Source organism: Sylvia atricapilla, chromosome Z (assembly GCF_009819655.1).
Source record: "Sylvia atricapilla isolate bSylAtr1 chromosome Z, bSylAtr1.pri, whole genome shotgun sequence".
In the NCBI taxonomy this organism is placed as follows: domain Eukaryota; kingdom Metazoa; phylum Chordata; class Aves; order Passeriformes; family Sylviidae; genus Sylvia; species Sylvia atricapilla.
Window position 1 is genome coordinate 29013067 of NC_089174.1, and position 21062 is coordinate 29034128.

Genomic DNA, 21062 nt, shown 5'->3' on the forward strand with positions numbered 1-21062 from the left:
TGAAACATGATCATTTTTTCATTTAACCATTTTCAGAGTTTCATTTTTTCCACACATATAGAGCAGTCAAATCCACTGGAACTTTTCTCAGTGCCAAGAAGGACAACAAAATTAATAATTCTTCATCAAATTCTAAACCAAATCAGCTATTTCACAGACTTTTCAGCTATTCAAATCAAACAAGGTATGTAGCATTCCATCACCTCAAATGTTATTAGTAGGAAAAGATGACTATTTTGAAAACAGTCTGACAATTCAGTACAGCATTATTGCTTTCAGTGTGGAATTGCAAGAATATTCTCTCTAGAATATAACAAAATGTATGTGGGCTATTTAATTTTTTCAGTCCAACTGCAAAACTGAGTTTGGCTTTTATAGGGATGATCACTATAAAGCTATTTTAGAAAACTCAAATATAATAATACAAGTTCAGTTTACTTAGCCAACTACATGTATCAACATATACCAAATAAAAACAAAATATTTATCACAACTATAGCAAATAAAAATGAACTTTAAATATTCACTCACCAGTGCCAACACTATTTGAGTATTGCATAGAAAGGCATCAGAGGAGAAAGAGAGGAAAAGAGAATAAGAATTTCAATACACTGTATTTTTTTTAATGATGCAATACTTGAATACAGAAAGTCTCTTCCTGGTAGAGTCCAGAGTCCATTCTCACAGACCAGACCCCTGGCCACAAGGCTCCAGTGCCAGCATAAGAACAGACGGCTGTTCCCAACACCTCTTTATGTGAACACAGAACATGCAAAGCACTTTAATGGGGTCACCATGGGCAGGTGGCTGTATCATGCAAACATCACTTCACTCAGTACTGTTAAGAGAAGCTTAAAAGCTGAGTTGGTGTATGTGACAACCCCAAGGCTGTACTACAGCAAAGGGACTGGGCCACATGGGATATTAGTACTAACAGGAAGTTCACCTGTTATATGGCTAACCAGGTTTTGGTCTTTATGGCAAAATTTGCAACCTCCAGCCTGTAAAGTCTATGTAAAAAGCAGCAATTATCCCACCATAAAGCTGGGATTTGAGGAAGAGGGGAAGGTTGCGTAGACATAGCTGTCTTAAATTCTGTCATTCTGTCAAGAAATAAGAGCAGTGTACAGAGGCATTTCTCATTCTGCCTCAGCTTGTTAACAGCCTTTGAACTTTCCACCTCCCTTAGACATGCCCACCTCTAAGAGCAGATCATCATTCTTACTTGTACTCAGGGTTGCTCCTCCACTTAGCATACAGTTCAGATGACAGGTCCAAACAGTCTTGGAGGCCCAGCCAGCATGCTGTTGCCAAAAATTTTTCCAAATACAGTCTTGAAGGAAAGTTAAAACAGTAAGAGTAAAAGATATGCATACCACATTTGGAGTATTTGAACTGTGCCTGACCACCACAGTTACAGAACATGACGCCATTAATCCACAAGAACCTCTCCTAGGAACAACTGAGTTTTAATAAAATAATTAAACAAACAATAATGGTTTCCAGACATTAATACTAGTGGATTTTAGTAAGGCAACTAATGTTCCATGTTTTTTGTAAATTTTTGTGTGGTTTATATTCCTCTTGGAAGTTTTAAGGTTCTGGTTGCGTCTAGTCCAAGTCACTCTCATGTTTAAGCCTGTGGCTGCAGTGGCCTTGCAGAATGAAGTATTTTAAAGTTTTTTATTAATTGATCCAAAAGTCATATCTTAAGTTCATTGCTGTCAGTTTTTCTTCAACTAGCAGCAGCCTGTTGAGCCTGTTCTGTCAAACAGGAGCTAGCACCAAGGTCCTTAAACTATCATCCTTTATGCTCCTATCCTGATACAGCACTTTGACTGGAGGTGTGATCATAAAGAATACACACTTACAGGACAGTAAAATAACAATTCAGTTACATTCACATTAGTTAGAGAATTATTCCCATATATTGTATTTAAATTTACATGAGAAAACTGCAACGTATCAGATCCAATCACACCAGAAAAAACTCTTAAGAAAAGAAGAATACTTACTGGGCAAAATAGTCATCTTCCAAAGCATCAACATTTTGCCAAATAAAACCTGCATAGTAACGGTATATTGGCAACATTCTCTTTAAAAGGTATTTCTTTTAAAAGAAGGGAAAGAAAAATTACTTTTATTTGATACAAGTTTTTATTTTCTTTATTTATTAAGATTTATCCTATAAATTTACCACTATTAATGTCTTGAAAACACAGGACATTAAGTAAAATATAAACTGAGTCTAAAATTCAATATACCTGTACTTCAATTCAAACTGGCACATTAACATTTCACATTACTAGGACCTTTGAACTTCTTATGAAAGACAACAAATTCACAGAGAAACAGGAAAAACCACTTCTTAATAGGAATTTTTTTTCCCTCTCACTTATTTTAACATACCTTTAATTTTTACAGCCTAAGAGAACTATTACTGTGGGATTATAAGGATTTCACATAAGTGAAATCTTCAAATACAAGTCAAAGAGATAAATGTGACAGTAGTATCTCAAGTAACTCAAATATGGGAAAGAATAATTCAATTTAGTATCTAAACACAATTTCTTTCATTCCATGAAGGTGAATGCAAAGCAGTATGAAGCACAGAGCACAAATATACTATATGCCTTTTATACATAGCAGTGTTGGTCTTTTCACTTACTGCTGACTGATAGTTCTATTTTCCAGATTCACCGTTTCAAAAAGCCAAGGATGAGGCATAATATAAAGAATGTGACCATATTTCTGCTTTTCAATAAGAATCAACTCAAGATTCAATGAGACTTATCATTGACTAATATGTATAATTAAGTACATCCTCCTATTTAAAGAAAACAGACTTGATAAAGTCACGCAAAAGGAATCACAAGCACTCTGACTCATAGTCACCACTACATCCTTGAGAATTTTAGAAGCATTAATGTTAGACCAATGTATTTGCATGGTCTAACATCTTTGTTAACTAAGGAAATGGTCATACCTTTAAAAGTGGATATACTTTATGGTTCTTCAATGTACTTTCCAAATGATCAGGTATTAGGTTTAACAATACCACATTCCATACAAAAAGTTCATCTTCTCTGGCAAGGTATTTCGTTAGTTCAAGTGCTGTTTCAATTGGAACATATCCAAAGCTATGTAAAAACAAAACAAAAACACCCAGACATTTTAGCATACTTATTCACATTAATTATCTACCACACATATCTTTTTATTTATTAAACAGGCAATAAAACATCTGGATTCTGTGTGGAAAGTAACCTAGAAAAGGCACTGAAAAAAATACAAGAAATATAAACAATTGGTGATTTTAGGAGATGAACTCTCAAAGCTTCTATTAAGAAGCATTGTGCCACTATGAAAGCAATAGCCAATCATGGCAGTAAGTATGGCAGCACGCACACTGTATCTGCTTGTGTCTGCAGAATATGGTACAAACACATTAACAACATGTATCTGTCCCACTGGAAAAAAATGAAGCAGAAAAGCACTGCTTTAGTTATGATGCAACTTTATTTTTATTATGAAAAGACTTATTTTCATTACATGTTCTTTTGTGTAATACTGTAAAAATCAAAACCTTTAATTCACATGCACACTATTTGTGACATTTACTACTTTCTTGTATTTCAAGTTCAAGATCCCACTAATTAGGGTTTTTTTTTTTTCTTTCCAATTCTTTTCAAAGTCCTGATCCAGAGTGTGAAAGAAGAATGGAACTTGCTGCTCAGTCTTGAAAGGTGTTTATTAAATTCCTTATCTGAAGGTCAGCACACCACCCTACACCAGGCTTAGCACGCTGAAAGACATGCTGCCAAGAGCATGAGATCTGGCCTCCAAGGTCTCTTGAAGCATGGAATTAATTTTTCCACAACAAAATTCCAATTCAAGTCCCTCTCCTCCAGAAAAAAAAAAAATTTTTGTGTACAAATGTAGCAGCACAGTTCTGTATTTCACAGTTACATTCCTTGTTAGCTACTAGCTTTGAGCTGTCTTATGAAAAAGGACATTTTTATGGGAGGAGGAATATGAATTTTTACTTCCTCCTCTCAGCGGTACTTCCAGAGGCCCTGAAGCAGGGCAGTGTGCTTTGGCCACCTCATCCCTGAGATCCCTCATCACAGGGACACGGTCATCATAGTTGTCTGATGCTTTTGGTGCCTCTGGTACATGTGAGGTACAGACACACTTAATGCTTCTCAGCTCTGTAGACCACTGCTGACCTCTTTAGCACCACATACCTGAACAACCAAGTCATGACTCAGCAAGAGAAATTAAAGAGGTTTTGAGTGATGCAGCACAGCACAGCTGAGATAGCCCAGGATAAATGAAGGAAGATTCAGAATCTTCATTTGGAATATTTTTTCCATTAAAACAAATGCAGGTTAATCCCTAAAGAACTCATGACCATTATTTAAAATAATTTCCTCGGAGCTGGAACAAAAGAAATTTTGAAGTAAATCACTCAGCGCTGACAAAAGAATGGATTAAATAACTCCCCCACCCTTTTGTCAAAGCAGTAATTCTTAGGAGGCACACATAGGTTGGAATGAAGGAAGCAGAATTAGAAATCTTCAGTGTCATCATAATGTTTAATCAATTTCTGTAACATTTTGGAAACATACTTACTCTGTCAGTGCAAAAACATCATCTATCAGCTGGAACCTGCTGACAGTGGGAATAGCCTGCAAAAAGCATTTGTGTAGTGTTAGTCGATTTCAACATGCCATTGAGAGTTTACCAAAAAAGCTTTACCATGTTTCAGAAGGATTCCTAGCAGGTTTTCTAAATCAAAACAGCCTACAAAACGTTGCAAAATGGATCCTGAATTTTAAACTGAAATTATTTATGTGCTTTAAGAGATGTTTTTCTACATCTATACATGGAACTACATAATATAGTTATATATTATGTTGTATATAAACATATAACTGTGGTATATTAACTGGAGAATTTCAAACACCCTCTTACTCGGATACTGTAATTGAAATTAAAACATGGAAATGCCACATTTCCTAAAAATATCCTAGTTACACAACTTTGGTACATTATTTCCTTTTGAGGTTTAAGTGCTCATTGCAGAGCAGATTGTCTAGCACTACCATGAAATCAATCACTGGGCACAGACATGGGTGTGCCTCTGCCTACAGCTCACACTCTTGTGGCAAGAGGCCTCTTCCTCCTTGTCTCCTCCCTGTTCCACGCCCCTGCAGTTTGGACACTGCTTGAGCAAGCATTCCCTCTGACAGCTGGAAGCATAAAGCAGGGCAGAAATGCAAAGCTCAGCACACGATGCTGAAAGCAGCCAGAGGTCAGGTGGCTTGGGCTGACACCCACCAGGAAGGAATGTGAAGCAGGGTGGAAGCCGCATATTCTTGTTCCATCTCTTGATGCCAAGAAATATTGTATACAGCGCGACCAGAAGGAACAGATGGTTTTGCACAACTGCTGCCAAGAACACTTCCTACCAGGAAGCATTACCACAAAGTACAGATGGTTTGACCACAGTGCCACCCACTGCACTCTGCATTATTGCAGTTACTTAATGAGGCATAGAATGCACCCTGATTTTGTACACGACTGGGGTTTGTGACAATTTAACACAAAATTGTATGCATAGATCGATGTGTCTGTCCTCCTCAGCCTTCCCAGAAGGGATTCCTTATGGTAAGGCTTGCATCCTTGCTGAATGTTTTCACTCAAGAAATTAGGCTTGTGATTGCAGTCCTATTGTTAAAACTATCAATAGCTGTTTTGCAGTTAATGCATGTGTCACTGCCAATCCAAAATCACTAATTTGTTGTCTTTAATAACTTACGCTACTCTTGAACCTGTCTTGTCTGAATGTGATAAAACCTATTGTTTTCCTGCACCTCCTGTGTGGCCTCATAGTTACATTTTTGCAACACTGTATGGTGCCAAAAAAAAGGCCTCAAGTCAGCGCACAGCCAATGTCCTGATAATGTAGATTCACCATGAAAGAAAGAAGCCTAGAAGAAATGAAGCCACTGTGGTGTAGGAAGGTTTAGCCTGCTCTGAGAGTCTTGTGTCCAGACTCTTTAGAGGTAGATTGCACTGATTACTATTAGGTTGAAAGGTTAAAGTTCCTCACTTTTGTTGCCAAAACCTATGAACTGACACCTCTACTGCAGCCTTTAGCTCACTGTAAGATGAGGCAACACTGAAACCAAGCAACCCCATATAGAGTCACATTTGTTCTGTACCACTTTCAGGTCAGGCTATGGCAAGTCAAAGGTGGGATGAAATCTACTCTAAGTCACCATTTACAGAGGACTGAAAGAGCTCAAATAGAATTGATTTGAACTTCTAGGAAAATTATCCACAAAAAACAAAACAAAACAAACACCCCACAAACAACAACAACAACAACAACAACAAAACCCACCCCCCCAAAAAAAAAAAAACAAAAACCACAACAAAAAAAACCCACAAAAACAAAACAAAACAAACAACAAAAAAAACCCACAAAAAAATCCACCAAACAACTAAACAATGAAAAATAAAAAAATAAAATAAAAAAAAAGTCTTTTTTTTTTTTTTTAATTCCACAGGCAGAAACAATGTGGTTTGATAGAATGAGAAAACAAAAAAAATTCTCACAATTTTATTTCTTCATGATTACTTTCTACCAGCTAAAGCTCAGTCTCACATTCATACTGAAACCTCCTTGAGCCAGATTTAAAGAGAGCAGAAGAATCACAAGCTATTAACATGAATTTGAAGACAAAATGTCATGTAAAGTTGTTTTTCATGCTTATGTGAAATTGTTCAGGCCTGTCATCTTCCACTACAAAAACTAGTGACTTTAGTGGGGAAATGGTGAGTTTGTCATTCCAGGTTTTCATCAATGTGGTTCCAGGTAAAAACTGCATGAAAAAATACACGGAAAGAGTCTGCTTATAAGTTTGAGAAAACAAACATGACCTTACCTTGGGATCATTTTCAAGCAAGCGTCCTAATTTCTTCAAGTTTATTTGGTCATAGTTCACTCTGTAGTATCCACTTAAATTTACATTAAGCAAGATCCAGTCATATTCTGATACTTGCATTTCAGGAAAGATTTCTGTAAAGTGACATTAGAATGTATCATTTTGTTTTCCATGCACTGCTTCTTTTTCATTTACAAACAATGGATTTTGTCCTTCTCTGAGATGAAACCAAGTTTGAGGCTGGACTTAAAAAGAATCCTCCAAAAGCTCAGTGGACTTGAGATCTCTGCTCTGCACAGCAGAATGACTTCAACAAGCCAGTGATTCCTCAGGTACTGAGCACCCTGAGATTCTAAAGGTTAGGCTGAAAACCCACTTTGTTCCAGCCTTTTAGCTCAAAGGCAGCTGTGAGAGTTCAGAAAGTTTACCCAAGAGTAAGCTCTCAGAATGAGGAGCAATATCCTCCCATTCCTGTTGTAGGTCATGGACCCACAGCTGCTCCCAGCTCCAAAACACAGTGCTCAGCACCTCACAGAAGAACTGACTACCTACCAATATTCAGATAAATGCAGATTAAAAAATAATAATAATAATAAGGTAAATTTAACCAAGAGAAAAATAATCGAAAATGCTTATTTTAAAAAAGACAGTCACATAGTCATTTTGAGTTACATCACTCACTAACAGCTTCTTCCTGCAGTCCATCTCACTTATTCATATGTCCTTCCCTGACTGACTGCTCCTGAGAGCCTACTGTGCGTTGAAGGAGCCAGTGCAGCCTTGAAGGCTCTAAGCTGCCTCATCAGAAGAGTATTCTATTTTCATGTCCTCATTTGGGAAGACAGTAAGTCAATACTGGTGAGCAGTTGACAGCCATCAGTGCCTTACTCTGAAGAGTAGACTGAGACTCCAGCATTTAGACAGAGCAAGTACTGCAAGATTCATCCTGTATTCGGAGGAATACACATGCATTTTTTATTTTTTGTCTGTCTGTGTAGAGTCGAATTAATTATCACTCAAGCTATCTTACTGCCTGAAAAAGAGAGGAAGTAACTTCTAACCACTGCAATCACATGGTGTAGAGCTGCAATGTGCACACCATGTTGAAGATTTGCTCTTAAGCATTCTACCACATCTTCTTTTGACTCATCTAAAATCTGATGCATGGCAGACTTGCCGAAGCAAAATGATTACCCCATTCTATTAATTCTATACTTCTTTCTCAAAGCAAAAAAAAAAAAAAAAAAAAAAAAAAAAAAAAAAAAAAAAAAAAAAAAAAAAACCACAACAAACACAAACCAACCACAAAAACCAAAACAAACAAACAAGGCAAAAAAGCAATTGGAAAGCAGAGTTGAGAAAGAACTATTTTTTTTTTATTCGGCTGGAGATGCCCATAAAATAACTTTATATTATAAGACTTTAAAACTTTAAAAATCTTATTCTTATGATGATTTCTTTTTAAAATTTAATTTGAATAAACAAATTAAATGCTGTTGAAAACATTAATTTTCTGTTGTTACAGATCTTAATGTGTAACATTATTTGGGTCACTTCCCAAAGCCAGTGCTAATTTTTTTAGTCTTCTATCTACTACTTGAGCTAATAATTTTCTGATATTTCACAGCTGAGATCCTGTATATACTCAAAAGCTGGTTTTAACATCAATGAAATCTGTTGGGAGAAGAATATTACAGACGTATGAGGACCTAAAAATTTGGATTTTAAAATTATAAAATAAAAATTTCTGTGGAAATCTCTATTGATGATATGTGTTGTATTATTAAAAATTCATATTATTAAAAATTCAAGCTTACACTGAAGTTTGATGCAACGTAGAAAATAACATTATATTGATCTAATTGAAAATCTACCACTATTGTAACACAAAATCATTACAATGGACAAACAGAGACATTTCTGTATTAAAGTTTTATCTCCCTATTCAGTGCAAATATATCCTCTCTTTTTAAAAGACTTCAAAGTGTTCTCATCAGTTTGGCTTTAGAATGTGCAAAAAATTACATTACTTACTGCTGCTTTTATCTAGCCAGGTTAAGGGTTGTGATGATCCATTTCTCATCCAAGAAATAGGAATAATCCAGGTGTTACTTAACAAATAAAATTATATTATTAAAATTCTTATATTTAAAAATCCTTCTTAGCTGATGCTAAACTACAGTGCAGATTAATTCCATCTTACAAGAATATCCATCTACCTTCTGTCCTCTCTGATGCATACGACTTCATCAGACAATGGTACTTCTGCTGGATCAGCAGTTACCTTCTCCAAAAGGGAGTTTTAGCATGGCTTTATACACTCATCCACTCTATACACTTTATACACTCATAACAAGAATATTGTTCAGTGCTAGGTATTTCAATACCGTTGTCTTTCTGTTCTGTATTTCCTTACCCAGGCAGTAATTTTATTCTCCTTTCTTATTATACTTCGCCCTACTTCTGGAGACCTTAAAGCTACTTTTCAGAAGCATATCTACAAAAAATGAAAGTCCCAGGAAAGCAATACAACTGTCATTCCAGCAGCTGTAATTTCTTTTCCAAGGGAGTGTAAAACTCCTTTTTGGTAAAAGAGATGAAAACTTCAAACACCTGAAAAATTCTCCAGTATGAGTCCTGGGCTTTTTTTCTTTCACATGGCAATTTGTGCTTGGTAACTGTAAAGGACTGACTTCACACTTGTGACTTGAAATCCTTTATCTGAGCTAACAAAGAATATTGAATGGAATAATGCTTTGCAGTTCCTGGAGATCGGGAGCAAAGGAAACCCCGTGGGCCTTGTCAAAATTCTTCTTGTCTGTGTGTATTACCAGCAACAATTTCCAAGAAAAAAACTGCTTTGGATTTTGCTCCCCTTTACACTTTTTCCTCATGTGACAACTCATCTCACAGGCTCCAACCATGAACCCAAAAACTCATATCAACTGCTCCTTCATAAGTGTTGAAACCCTAGCCAGGGGTTTACAAAGTGGGTGACAAAAGGCAATTCTATGATCATTTTCAGACATTTAAATAAGTTTTCAAATGCCCCAGACACTTAGCAATGCTCACTGACAAGAAGTTAAAACTGTTGTTTAGTGTCTCAGTACTTTCTGAGAAAGTGGTCATTTATTTAAGTATTTAAATGCAACCCTTTTATCCTTGTCAGACAGAAGAGACTGGGAATATGTCCACTGAAAGTAGTTAAGCATGGTTCATCCAGGTCCCAGTGTGTAGACCTGAGGAATGAGGAAAGAAGAAAATCCCAGGCAAAAATCCTCCCTGCAACACGCTCATCACCCGTATCTGTATTTATTATCATGTGGCTGGAAAAGTCACTATTCCAGAGGAAAGAAATTTTTTGGCAAAACAAGCAGAATTTGCAGAACTACTGCAAATTCCAGCAAAATCTCAAACAGATTTTACTTGACTGCTTGTCACAAGAAAAAACCACAAGTTAAAAAATCAGATGGTCAAAACATATTGTTGTAGCTGAAGCATTTCCTGTAAAAAACAGGGTATAAACATACAATAAAAACACAAGCTAAACATACTTGTAAGAATCAGTACTCTTTCTATTTTTTTTATTAAAAAATTGTTCCTGACTGATTGTTCCAGTAGTTAGATTTAATGTTAAAACCGGAAATCCATTTTGGCATGTCCAAGAATCCATTATTTGCTTTACAGATGCTGGCAACTGAACTTCATCCTGTGCATCTACAACCTGAAAGAGAAGCAGAAATTAGAAATACTTATGATGAACAGGTACTTACTGATACTGCTTCTGTGAATCTCTGGTAATGTTTATAACATAGTACAGAAATTAACGCTTAGCAGCTTGCTGGTCTTCGACTCGTGCAAAAAAATCAATGTAAAAAATGTCCAAGGAAACTTTTTGACATTCTAATAAAGACATAATACAAGCATAAGCCTATCTCAGGAGTTACGAAATACTGAGATGACATTTTTCATTCTACAACCTGCTGCTAACCTTTCCCTTTTTAATGTATTTACACATCTCTATGGCTATGACAGACTTGATTCATTTCATTCAAATAAAACTGAAGGAACACAGATATATTTTTAAGTGATATAATAAACAAACTGAATTAGTGAAGACAAATTGAAAAAGACAATAAGCTGGAGTCCCAACTAGTGTGACTTGATATAGTTTTCACTGGCTTAAAACATGTGACAACCTTGCATATCTGAAATTCTAGCACTCCCATTCTTTAGACAGAGTCTGCAACACAACAGAAGCCTTCTTTGGAGGACCAGAAAGGTGGATTTAAAAAAAAAAAACAACCTAATATTATCATCTGTTTTCTTAGTCAGATCTCTGCCAAAACCATTTAAGGGTGAAATGCTGAGCTACTGCCCTGGGTATAGACTTTGCTGGATCTGTGACACACCAGCATCTTTGATAATGAAGCTCAAGGCATCACACACTCTGATCTAGCAAAACCTAACCTCCAGAACAATAGGCCATGCAATTTCATGTAGGCTTATGTAATCACCATGAAACCCAAAACTTTGCCTGGTCCTGATTTCCTATCTCATCTTTTTGCTGCTTGTAGTCAGTCCCACTGATCTCTGGTGCAGCAAAGAAGCCAAATAAACACTTGAGAAGTTATTAGCTGAAAGAACCAGCAAAGCAAATTCTATGCAGGAGAAACACTGCATTACAAACAGCCACATCTCAGTGCAGTCTTCCGCAAATAGTTTATGGCTTAAATTTGGACCGTGCCAAACACCAGAGAAAGAGTACTAGAGACATAAAATGAGTACCATCTGGATGTGGGTCCAGAGATCATCCTGATTAGCATTTGAGAAGGAAAATTCTTTCAGATACGACTGTGAGGAAACAAAGAAAAACATCAGAATTCATGGAAGTTCAATGGAAATCATTAGCAAGGCAAGCAATTTCTACAACTGACATTTTCAAGTGTATAAAACCAAGATGAAGGGGGTTGTTTTTTCAAACTTACAGTAAGTGCCCTGATGAACAACTTTTCAGTCAGGAAACCAGATAGCATCCCAGTTATAGAAGCCCCCTGGAGTAAAAAAAAAAAAAAAAAAAAAAAAAAGAGAGAGAGAGAGAGAGAGAGAAAACAAATTATTACTGCAATTACTGTTGCAATATTTTTTCAAATATTCCAGAGATGCTAGTTGGTCAACACCCACACTTCTTATTTCACAGATGTTAAAAATGTTTTCACTACTCCCTTCATAGCCAAGTCGATTTGCAACAACCAATAAATTTGTGTGTGCAGCAGAATCACGTTTTGAATGACAAAACAGTTTTGTTCAACAGTTCCTCTGAAACCTACCTTGCACCATTAGCTTAGAATCTGTACAAAGTAGGAAGAATTTTCTATTTTTTTTACCTTGCTGTATGTGATGTTGTCAAACAGAAACATTAAAGAAAATGATGCTTTGATGTTGTCTTCTCTCTCTGACAGTGATCGAGCTATTTCACTGTCTTCCCTTAAGATAGGTTGTACAACATGAGCATAAAAGATTTTATCCTGCAAGAAGAAGACAAATCTAAGTGAGCTGAACAGAAGATATTAATTTTCTGGAGAGAATGAGAAGGATGGAATTAGCACTATTATGAATAATTTGTCTATAAGCAAACTCTCCCACTCCCTAACTTTCTCATGAAGTACAAGGGACCATACACCTGATCCTAACATTTTCTACATGCAGCACCATGTGACCAGTGAAAATGTAACATTTTCAAAGTGCTGTGGGCTTGGGTCTCACAGTCAGTTACAGTGTAATCCTCAGGCGAAAATAAATCGACTATATTAAACAGCAAATGAACAAATACCAAACAAATGCCAAACTTAAAGCCTGTATTTCATTTATTTCTGCCATGAATATGACAGCATTTTTCTCCTAAATTCCCTGTTTCTTATTCTGCAACCCTGAGCAATAACCTAAAACCTAAGCTACTGAAGGTACCAGGCTTTAGCTGTGTGGCATTGCTGCTGTCACCCAATAAGAAATATGGAAGAAAAATGGCTCCTCAGAAAATGTTTCTTGAGTAAACACCACCTGCGCCATGGTCAACAGCTCAGAGAAAGGACTGCAGCACCTCTCATGTAAGAATAAGCTAAGAGAGTTGGAACTGCTTCACCTGGGGAAGAGAGGGCTCAGAGGGATCTCATCAGTGTCTATACTTGAAGGAAAGCTGAGCTGAGGACAGAGCCAGGCCTTCCCGGTGCTGCCCAGTGACAGGATCAGAGGCAATGGGCACACACTGAAACACAAGAGGTTCTCTGAACACCAGGTGAGCTTTGGTGATTGTGAAAAGGAAATTGACAAATGGTGCTCAAACCTAGCCAGATAAAAAGCACCCTGGAGTAACTGCCCAGACCTAAGGCCCTTCCTTCCTTCCTTCCTTCCTTCCTTCCTTCCTTCCTTCCTTCCTTCCTTCCTTCCTTCCTTCCTTCCTTCCTTCCTTCCTTCTTCCTTCAGAAGCTGAAGGCACCATGTACAGACATTTAAGATTGCACAGGCAAGTGCACCTCATCTCATGGCTGCAATTAGCAGCCCCTACCCATCTGTCTCTGAGTTTAACAACAGATGGAGTCTTAGAATATGCTATGGGATTTATGCTAATTGCCATTTGGGCAGAATAGGAAGGAATTTTACCCTGCTGTTGGATTAGCTATGTGCATTATATTTGTCTTATCTACAACTAGATATCCAGAGACCCAGTGTGGTAAGCAGACTCAAAATGACCGAGCCTAATCTCTGCCTGGTAAAGATACCTGAGGACTGGGTTAATTAGAAAAGAGCTTGGCAGGTGAGGAGGAAAACCATCAGCTACAACAGGACCCAGGAGAGAAATTGGGATTTGCTACATGACAGATCTAGGGCAAAACACCAACTCTTTGCCACTGCAGAATCCCAGCTGTCCACCTGTCCTCTGCACCAGCTGTAGAGAGCTGGATATGATCTTAGTGCCCCCATAGATGGAGACCTATAAGGAAATAATAAAGACCTAATGGTCGTTTTCCCAGGAGTGAAGTTTATAATAGCACTGTCTAACTAACTCTCATCTCCTGCACCTTCTTTTCCTTTGTACGTGATGGAACTTTGCTAGTGTTTGTTTCACTTACCAGTGAAAGCTTGGGTTCGACAAAGGTAGCTCCCAGGTACTCAAAGTAAGATGCCAGGCCCTCACTAAGCCAGAGATCATTCCACCAGTTCATTGTAACCAGATTTCCAAACCACTTAAATTGAAAGAAAACTATCTCAAAATCTCCTTGGAGTGCGGTTTTCACAGTTCTTTGCAGGTTAAACAAACACAGGCTGAAGTAACTTTATTTAATGTCTACGTGTAAATTGAATAAAATGCTGAATGTTCCTTCAGATAGTGAAAATTCAGTAGAAAAAGATGTACTTTAGAAAAAGTCAGAGGTTCAGTGCTGTTATTTTAAAATTGCTTCATCTACAGTTTCATAATGTGAGTGTCAATATCAGTACATCACATCATTCTTAGAAAATATTTAATTTTAAACACTTCTCAATATAAATTAGATTTCTAAAATATTGTATCAGGCTGTGATTAAAAGTACGGCATTTATCAAGAAATTACAAAATTATTTTTCCATGCACTTAAAAAATTGAAATTGTCAGAGGAATAATACACAAAACAGGGGAAATAACCATTTCCAAAACCAGCAAATCCCTCTCACGGCAAGCACAAAATTTCTAAAACAGCTGCTGTATAATCATATCTAGCATTTAATATTTAACAAAAATCCTGATAATTTCTGGATTTATATTTTATTTGCTAATTCTTATGAAATAGAACTACAAGTTTATTATAAAATGGATTTTAGTTAAGCACTGACATTTATTTAATTGGTTTGCAGTAAAAACACTCTGCTTATTGGAAGGTCTGCAAAGTTGCAGACCTGGTCAGAAAGGCACAAAAGTGCACTAGCCAAGTGCACAGACATAGACAATTTGGAAATGTTTATGAAAGCTGGGAAAAGATCCAGTTCATAGAATGTTTATGTTAATTTTGTTCTATTGTACTATGGACTGTGTCTTACAGAAAAACAAACACCTTTTGCAGTATGTACATGTATTGCCACTACAAAAGAATATTGATGAACTCAGTGTGAGTGTCCTTACAAAGTACTAAGTTTATTGTATAGAGAGTACTGTCATCCCTAGATTATATTCTCTCATGGCATTCAAGTAGTCTGTAAGAAAAAGCCCAAGTATCCCATTAACAGTTTTGTATCAATGAGTCCTCTACAATCAGCATGCAGTCTGTCAGATGACAGAATCTACTTTTAACATTGCTTCAGAATCAGAACATGATCAAACAGGCTTTCAGTGCTCTAGTGCTCACACTCTATACTGCTATGTGATTATTTTGCTTTTCATAATCAGTAACTGCATCACCAGCAACCAAGAGGAAACAATGTCATAGGCAAACATCTGTACAGAATTTTTTACCACATGCCTGGTGTCCAAGTTCATGTGACACAATTAAGGCAATCATTGCCTTTCTTCTTGTGAATTCATCACTTGGGAAGTTCATCAATGATGCTTCTTGGAAAATCATTAGCCCCCAGTTTTCCATACCACCTGCTCCAAAATCAGGCAGTGCAACCAGATCTAAATTGATTCAAACAGACACACACACAAAATGTTATCGTAAATATTTTCATAAATAAAATGCTCACATGATTTTAATGCTCCAACTGGCTCAGTACCCCACTGAAGGATACTACATTGTAGTGCTTCTTTATGGTATTACAGCGACACTTGCAAATGATAACTTCTTGTCATGCTTTTCACCTATGATGCTGTTCTTTCAGGAAGCCACTAATCAATTCCCACAAAGTCCACATCTGTACTGTATCTTCTACATACAAATGTTCTGAATGAAAATAGAGGTTAGAAGAGAATATACTTACTCCTGGCTGTCAGAAATCTTTCTCTGTAAGTTTCTCCTGGTTTTGGGCAAGATAATAATTACGTTTTTCTTCTGCCTGGCAACTAATAAAAAAGAAGTCTTGCTCTTTCAGCTGGGTGAACAGAGGTATCTTTTCTACCCTTGTTTCAAAGGTGCCTTAAGAACATCATCTCTTTATTTACGTAGTAAGACTGTCACTTCTGTACTGTCCCTTCTGCCTCATGCGCAGGCATTAGTTTTCCAGTTCAAATATGAGAGCCAGACAAAACATCAGGGTCTCAAGGAAAGATATGCTTTTTAAACTCAGCAGCAAAGATCAAAACTTGGAAAAGGTATACAGAACGTTTAGAAGCAGCTGACCACAAGAAAGCTGCAGTCCAAAAGCAAGACAATTAATGCAAGCATGGTGCTGAATCCTATCACAGGTAGGTCGCATCTCAGATGAGATTATTGCCTCCATTTTACAGCAAAGGTATTCCACTTTTGGTGAGGCAGCTCTTACTCAGTCATGGGGCAAGAGACCTCACTTACAACTGCATTAAAATCCGGTGTAGACACTGGATGTAGACACTTAAAGATCCCCGGGTTTATTTGTGTTTATTCTTAATTTCACATTTTGAGTTTGCAACAGAAATCACTTGCATTTGCAAGGAGGCAGTCTTGGTGGGTCTATTTTTATTATTTTTATGATTTTACTATTTTTTAAGTGAAACTTCAAAGAAAGACACTGGGAAATCCAGTGGATATTGCATGGCATTATAGTGAGGATCGCAATGGTATTACAGCCCTCTCTGAAAATGAAACCCTTCCTACCAGGAAGTCTACAACACTGTTCCTCTACTTCTGCTGTGTAATAGCTTTATGTTAATGAATGGATGTATCAACGTTGCTGCTAAACGGAAGAACACAAGCATGAAACAGAATAATTTACAGCCCTTGACTAGGTTGCAAGATTACTAGCACAAGAAAATTTAAAGAGTGAAGACTGCATGTATTGCATTTCCCAAAAGAAACATAGTGAGTAATTCTGCCAGTTATTAGAAATATACTGGGAGATAATACATTTACACATATTAGCATCTATTTCTTTCAAGTGCCAAAATACAGATTTGACAAATCAACAAACTATCCAGTCAAGAAAAGAGGGAAATTCCTTTCTCCCAGTCCTGCAATCCAATAATATAATTGGAAGGTCCAAAATTAATTTCAGATAAGAACTGCTTTCTGCTTTCTCAATAGTCTACCCATTTTCCCATAATATTAATGCTGAAACCTTGGGAATTCAAGTACAAGTAGCAAATGAACCATACAGTGAAACTACATAGTGTCACTGTTTTTCTTGACTGAAGTTTGACTGAACCAACTTACCTAATATCCATTTGAAGTAGAAACAAGTTTTCCTGCAGGGCAATCCTCCCTGTTTTTATGGGGAGGAATGTACATACACCCAAGGCAAGACAGGAAGACAGTGAAGAAAGCAAAGAACGCTTTGCAGGGACACAGGCTACCTACAGGCAGCATGGATTTACTAGGAGGACATGAGAACTGCAACATCCTTGCATGTTGTGGTCTATGATCCCAAAGACAGCTATGTGACTGAACTACTCCTTTCTATCCACTTTGCTGTCTCACCTACCCCTTCTATTAGGAAAACAAGCTTTAAAAGAATGAGTGGAATGTGAGGTAAGAGTGTTGACTTCCAGGTTAATAAAAGCCATGAGACAGAAAGGAGAATTCAGTGATTTAAAATTTAGGGGATTTATTCCAAGAACGTGTGGTAAGCTGTCAAAGAAGAATCTTGGGGGAAAAAACCCTGTAGCTTCTGTGAACATTACACCATCAGCAGCCATTTCTGATCCATTTCAGAAAATAAGTCATCTCACCTGTCTTTGGCAGAGGATAGCTGACATTAAGCATGTCTTCCAGAAATGAAAATATTGGACCTGTGATATTTAAAGCATAGTCAACATATCCATTTTTAACTGCCTCCTTCCGGGCCCAAATTCGTATCTGCAATAAAACAAGGAAGAGTTACTTTTAAACAACACGCACGTTTCCCTTTCTTTGCTTCTCTTCTGTGCGTCATTGTTGGAAAAATGCTGTCTGTCCACACCAGACCATGCAATGAAACTCTTAATTAAAAAAAAAATCCAACTGAAGTTTTACTGGACCTAACAAAATGCAGCACAAACCCTGATCCTGCTAAAATCTAGAGAGTTCCAGTACTTCAAAAGGACAAATGTTTGAATACAACTATACCTTGCAGGAACAAATAAACTCATAGTTTTTATTTTCTTAAGTGGAAAACACTCTCAAAGTATTTAGAATTACATATCTTAACCCCATGTATTCCAGTGAGTGTGTCTGGGTGGCAAGCTTGCATTTAGTCAGCCTGAAGAGAGAGAAATAGATGTTCAGAGAACGTTTGCAGTCCTAACATGCACATCCCTCCTCCTGAACATTCTCCTGGATCACTGGCCTCCCCTTTGCTGGAGAGAACAGGTGACATCTGAGCAGATGATATCCATACCTCTGAGTAATGAAGACCACAGCAGCAAGAAATCTTTCCTCTTCTGTGCCCATTGACTTTGTCCTCATACTAAAAAGGGCAGCTGCTTGCCCAAAAGTGATGGAGTAGCCTGAGAAAAAGTTTGTATCTCCATCATGTATCTCTGAACAAGAGACCCCCCTGCCAGGTGCCTAGCAGCTCAAAACTTTCACATTTCTTGCATCTAAATGCAATGTATGACCTCACAAGGAGCTGCACAGCCAAACCCTGAGAGCATAATTGGGAAGGATCAGGATTTAATTCACAATAAAAAAGAAAACATATTCAGTCAACAGAAACCATCTTTTCAGCCAACACTTCAGAAGAGATTGAAAGACCCAATCACTTCATTTTGCAAAACCCAAACACAACTAATATCTTAAAATCCTAATCCTAGCATGACCTTTGAGTGTTTCAGGTTACCAGAAACATCAAAACAGGCACAACAAACATGCTCACACAAATACTTTGGAGGCATAAACTGAGCATCTCCGTCCAAAACCAAGATGTGAAATATCCCCTCCACTCAATCTCACAGGACACAGGTTGTGCCTTTTCCCTCTGAAAGACAGCTCACTTAAATACTCTGCTCTGCTGAGTCCTGTCAGTCCAAGAACTAGGGCGAAGAAAAAGCCACCAGAGCCATAGCTGTAAGTATCCAACAAGTTCAACACAGGAGATGGCAGGTCTGACATACCAAATCCAATCTTCCCTTTTAAAAAGAGCCAACATTGTGTTTCTTAAACAACCTCTGCACGGTACACTTACATTGTCCCACCTTTCCCCAGTAGGATGAGAGTGAACTAACCATGAAGTGCTCTCATTTAATAAGGAGATAAAGTAACTTGTACATTTAATAGCTTTATGCTTGAACTTACTATTCATTTTGGAAAAACTTGATACATCTTTCCCTGTTGACTTTAAGCATAAAAAAGAAAGTGAAGCAACTGCTGCCCATGCAGTACATTTGCTTACATCTTCTCTCAACAAGCCTTGGCCATTTTAGTCTAAGAGCAAAACTGAATACTTACAGATGAAGAAATTTCAAACCCAAAACAGTCACTTTTGGAAGCGAAAAAATGTGCACACTGTGAAATAGAAGGTTAATATACTAGTAGAAAAAAAGTTTGGGGCACAGTGTTTCTCCTACTGATGTCAGCATGAGGCTCCTGAAAGGACCTTGAAGAACTGACATCAGTAGTTTGTCACAGCAGTGGAAATGGGTTGTCTCACCTACCTCATGGAAATGGGTATGTTTTCCAACTAAGACAACTAAGAAAGTAAGAAAATAATGAATTATAACCAGTACTTTCTGCCCCTAGATTTTAGCATACATAGGTCATACCTACTTGTGCAGTTGTATGAAATGAACAGGACAAGACAATAAACTAATTGTTCCAAAGGAAAGCTTTCTGCCAAAATATCTATGGGACAAATATTTTTAGTTTTGCAACATAAGCAGATAGTTTGGGAATGGCATTTAGCACAGTTAATATCTGTGGTGTCTTCAAACCACATGATGTACCAGAGATCCGACTTCTGCTGTAAATTTCTATAAGGTGTTAGGCAGCTTCATATCTACCTCGTTTCCCCGCTCAGTTCTGGTGACATAATCGAAATCACAAATCACAAAAGCAGTCAAGTAAGTTGACATTTTCAGTGAAGTGTTAAATGTGGTAACTGTCCACAGGCTTCCATTTTCATCTTTCAGTTCAGATACATCTAGAATAAAAGTCAAAGAAATATTCAAACCAAAGTTCTTCCATAATAAACAAGGAATTTTGTGTTTTCTATATTTTTTACCCCTTTCTTTAATATGGCGTATTCCTGCCATATGTTTCTGGTAGAAGGAAAGCAGCCAGACTCACTGCTGCTGACACGTATCAGAGTTATGACCTTCCATGCAAACAGCAAAAATCCACTCTTGGGCTTCTTAACTGAAGTTTTGGAAGGATATCAAATTCCATCAATTTTAATTTGTGGGCAAGCTGAGGACAATTTATTCCCTGCTAGCTATCTAAAACATACAACCTGTTATGATCAAAATATTGGTCAGATCTGCCTAAGAATTATTAAATACTTAATCAGATACCTTCCTTCTAATCAAGGAGAACATAGGCGAGATTCTTTGGGGTAGAAAATGCTTCCACTGATTCTCACAGCAATCCCACATATTCCTAAGTAACTTAGTTTCCATGCAAATGTTATTACATTTACTTTTATGGCTGAAAAATAAAGATTCATGGCATTGAACTGCAGAAAAAAGAGTTTTTAAGAAGGAGGCAAGAGACCAAATGGATTTCTCTAGGAATACTAATTTAGAAAATTCGTTTGGAATCTTATACCCCAGAAACACCCTACATGAGATCCCAGCAAGGGAGAGAAGGAGCCTCTCCAGAGCCTTATAGTCCTTCTGTTCTTATTCTGCATGTACATAGGAGGCTAGAATGTCTCTACCTGGGAAAAAAATTGTTTGTTGTAAATATCTCAACATTTATTGAGAATTAAAGGAATCCCTTGATCTCACAAGTACAGGCTTTGCATTGCTGGGGCTGCCATTTTGCTTTAAAATGATGTCACACAGTAAGACAGACACACTAACTAGGCAGTA

At 37.3% G+C, this 21062-nt stretch overlaps 1 protein-coding gene across 1 annotated transcript in view; it reads right to left on the minus strand.

Annotated features, from left to right (window-relative positions):
- Window positions 1–21062, minus strand: part of LVRN (laeverin) — a 33992-nt gene that overhangs the window by 6511 nt on the left and 6419 nt on the right. The window contains 14 exon segments of the mRNA XM_066339782.1: window positions 1226–1333; window positions 2016–2110; window positions 2987–3140; window positions 4636–4691; window positions 6957–7090; window positions 8991–9067; window positions 10511–10680; window positions 11745–11810; window positions 11945–12010; window positions 12344–12484; window positions 14087–14200; window positions 15448–15602; window positions 17787–17913; window positions 20034–20173. Coding sequence (XP_066195879.1) covers window positions 1226–1333; window positions 2016–2110; window positions 2987–3140; window positions 4636–4691; window positions 6957–7090; window positions 8991–9067; window positions 10511–10680; window positions 11745–11810; window positions 11945–12010; window positions 12344–12484; window positions 14087–14200; window positions 15448–15602; window positions 17787–17913; window positions 20034–20173 — 1603 coding nt within the window.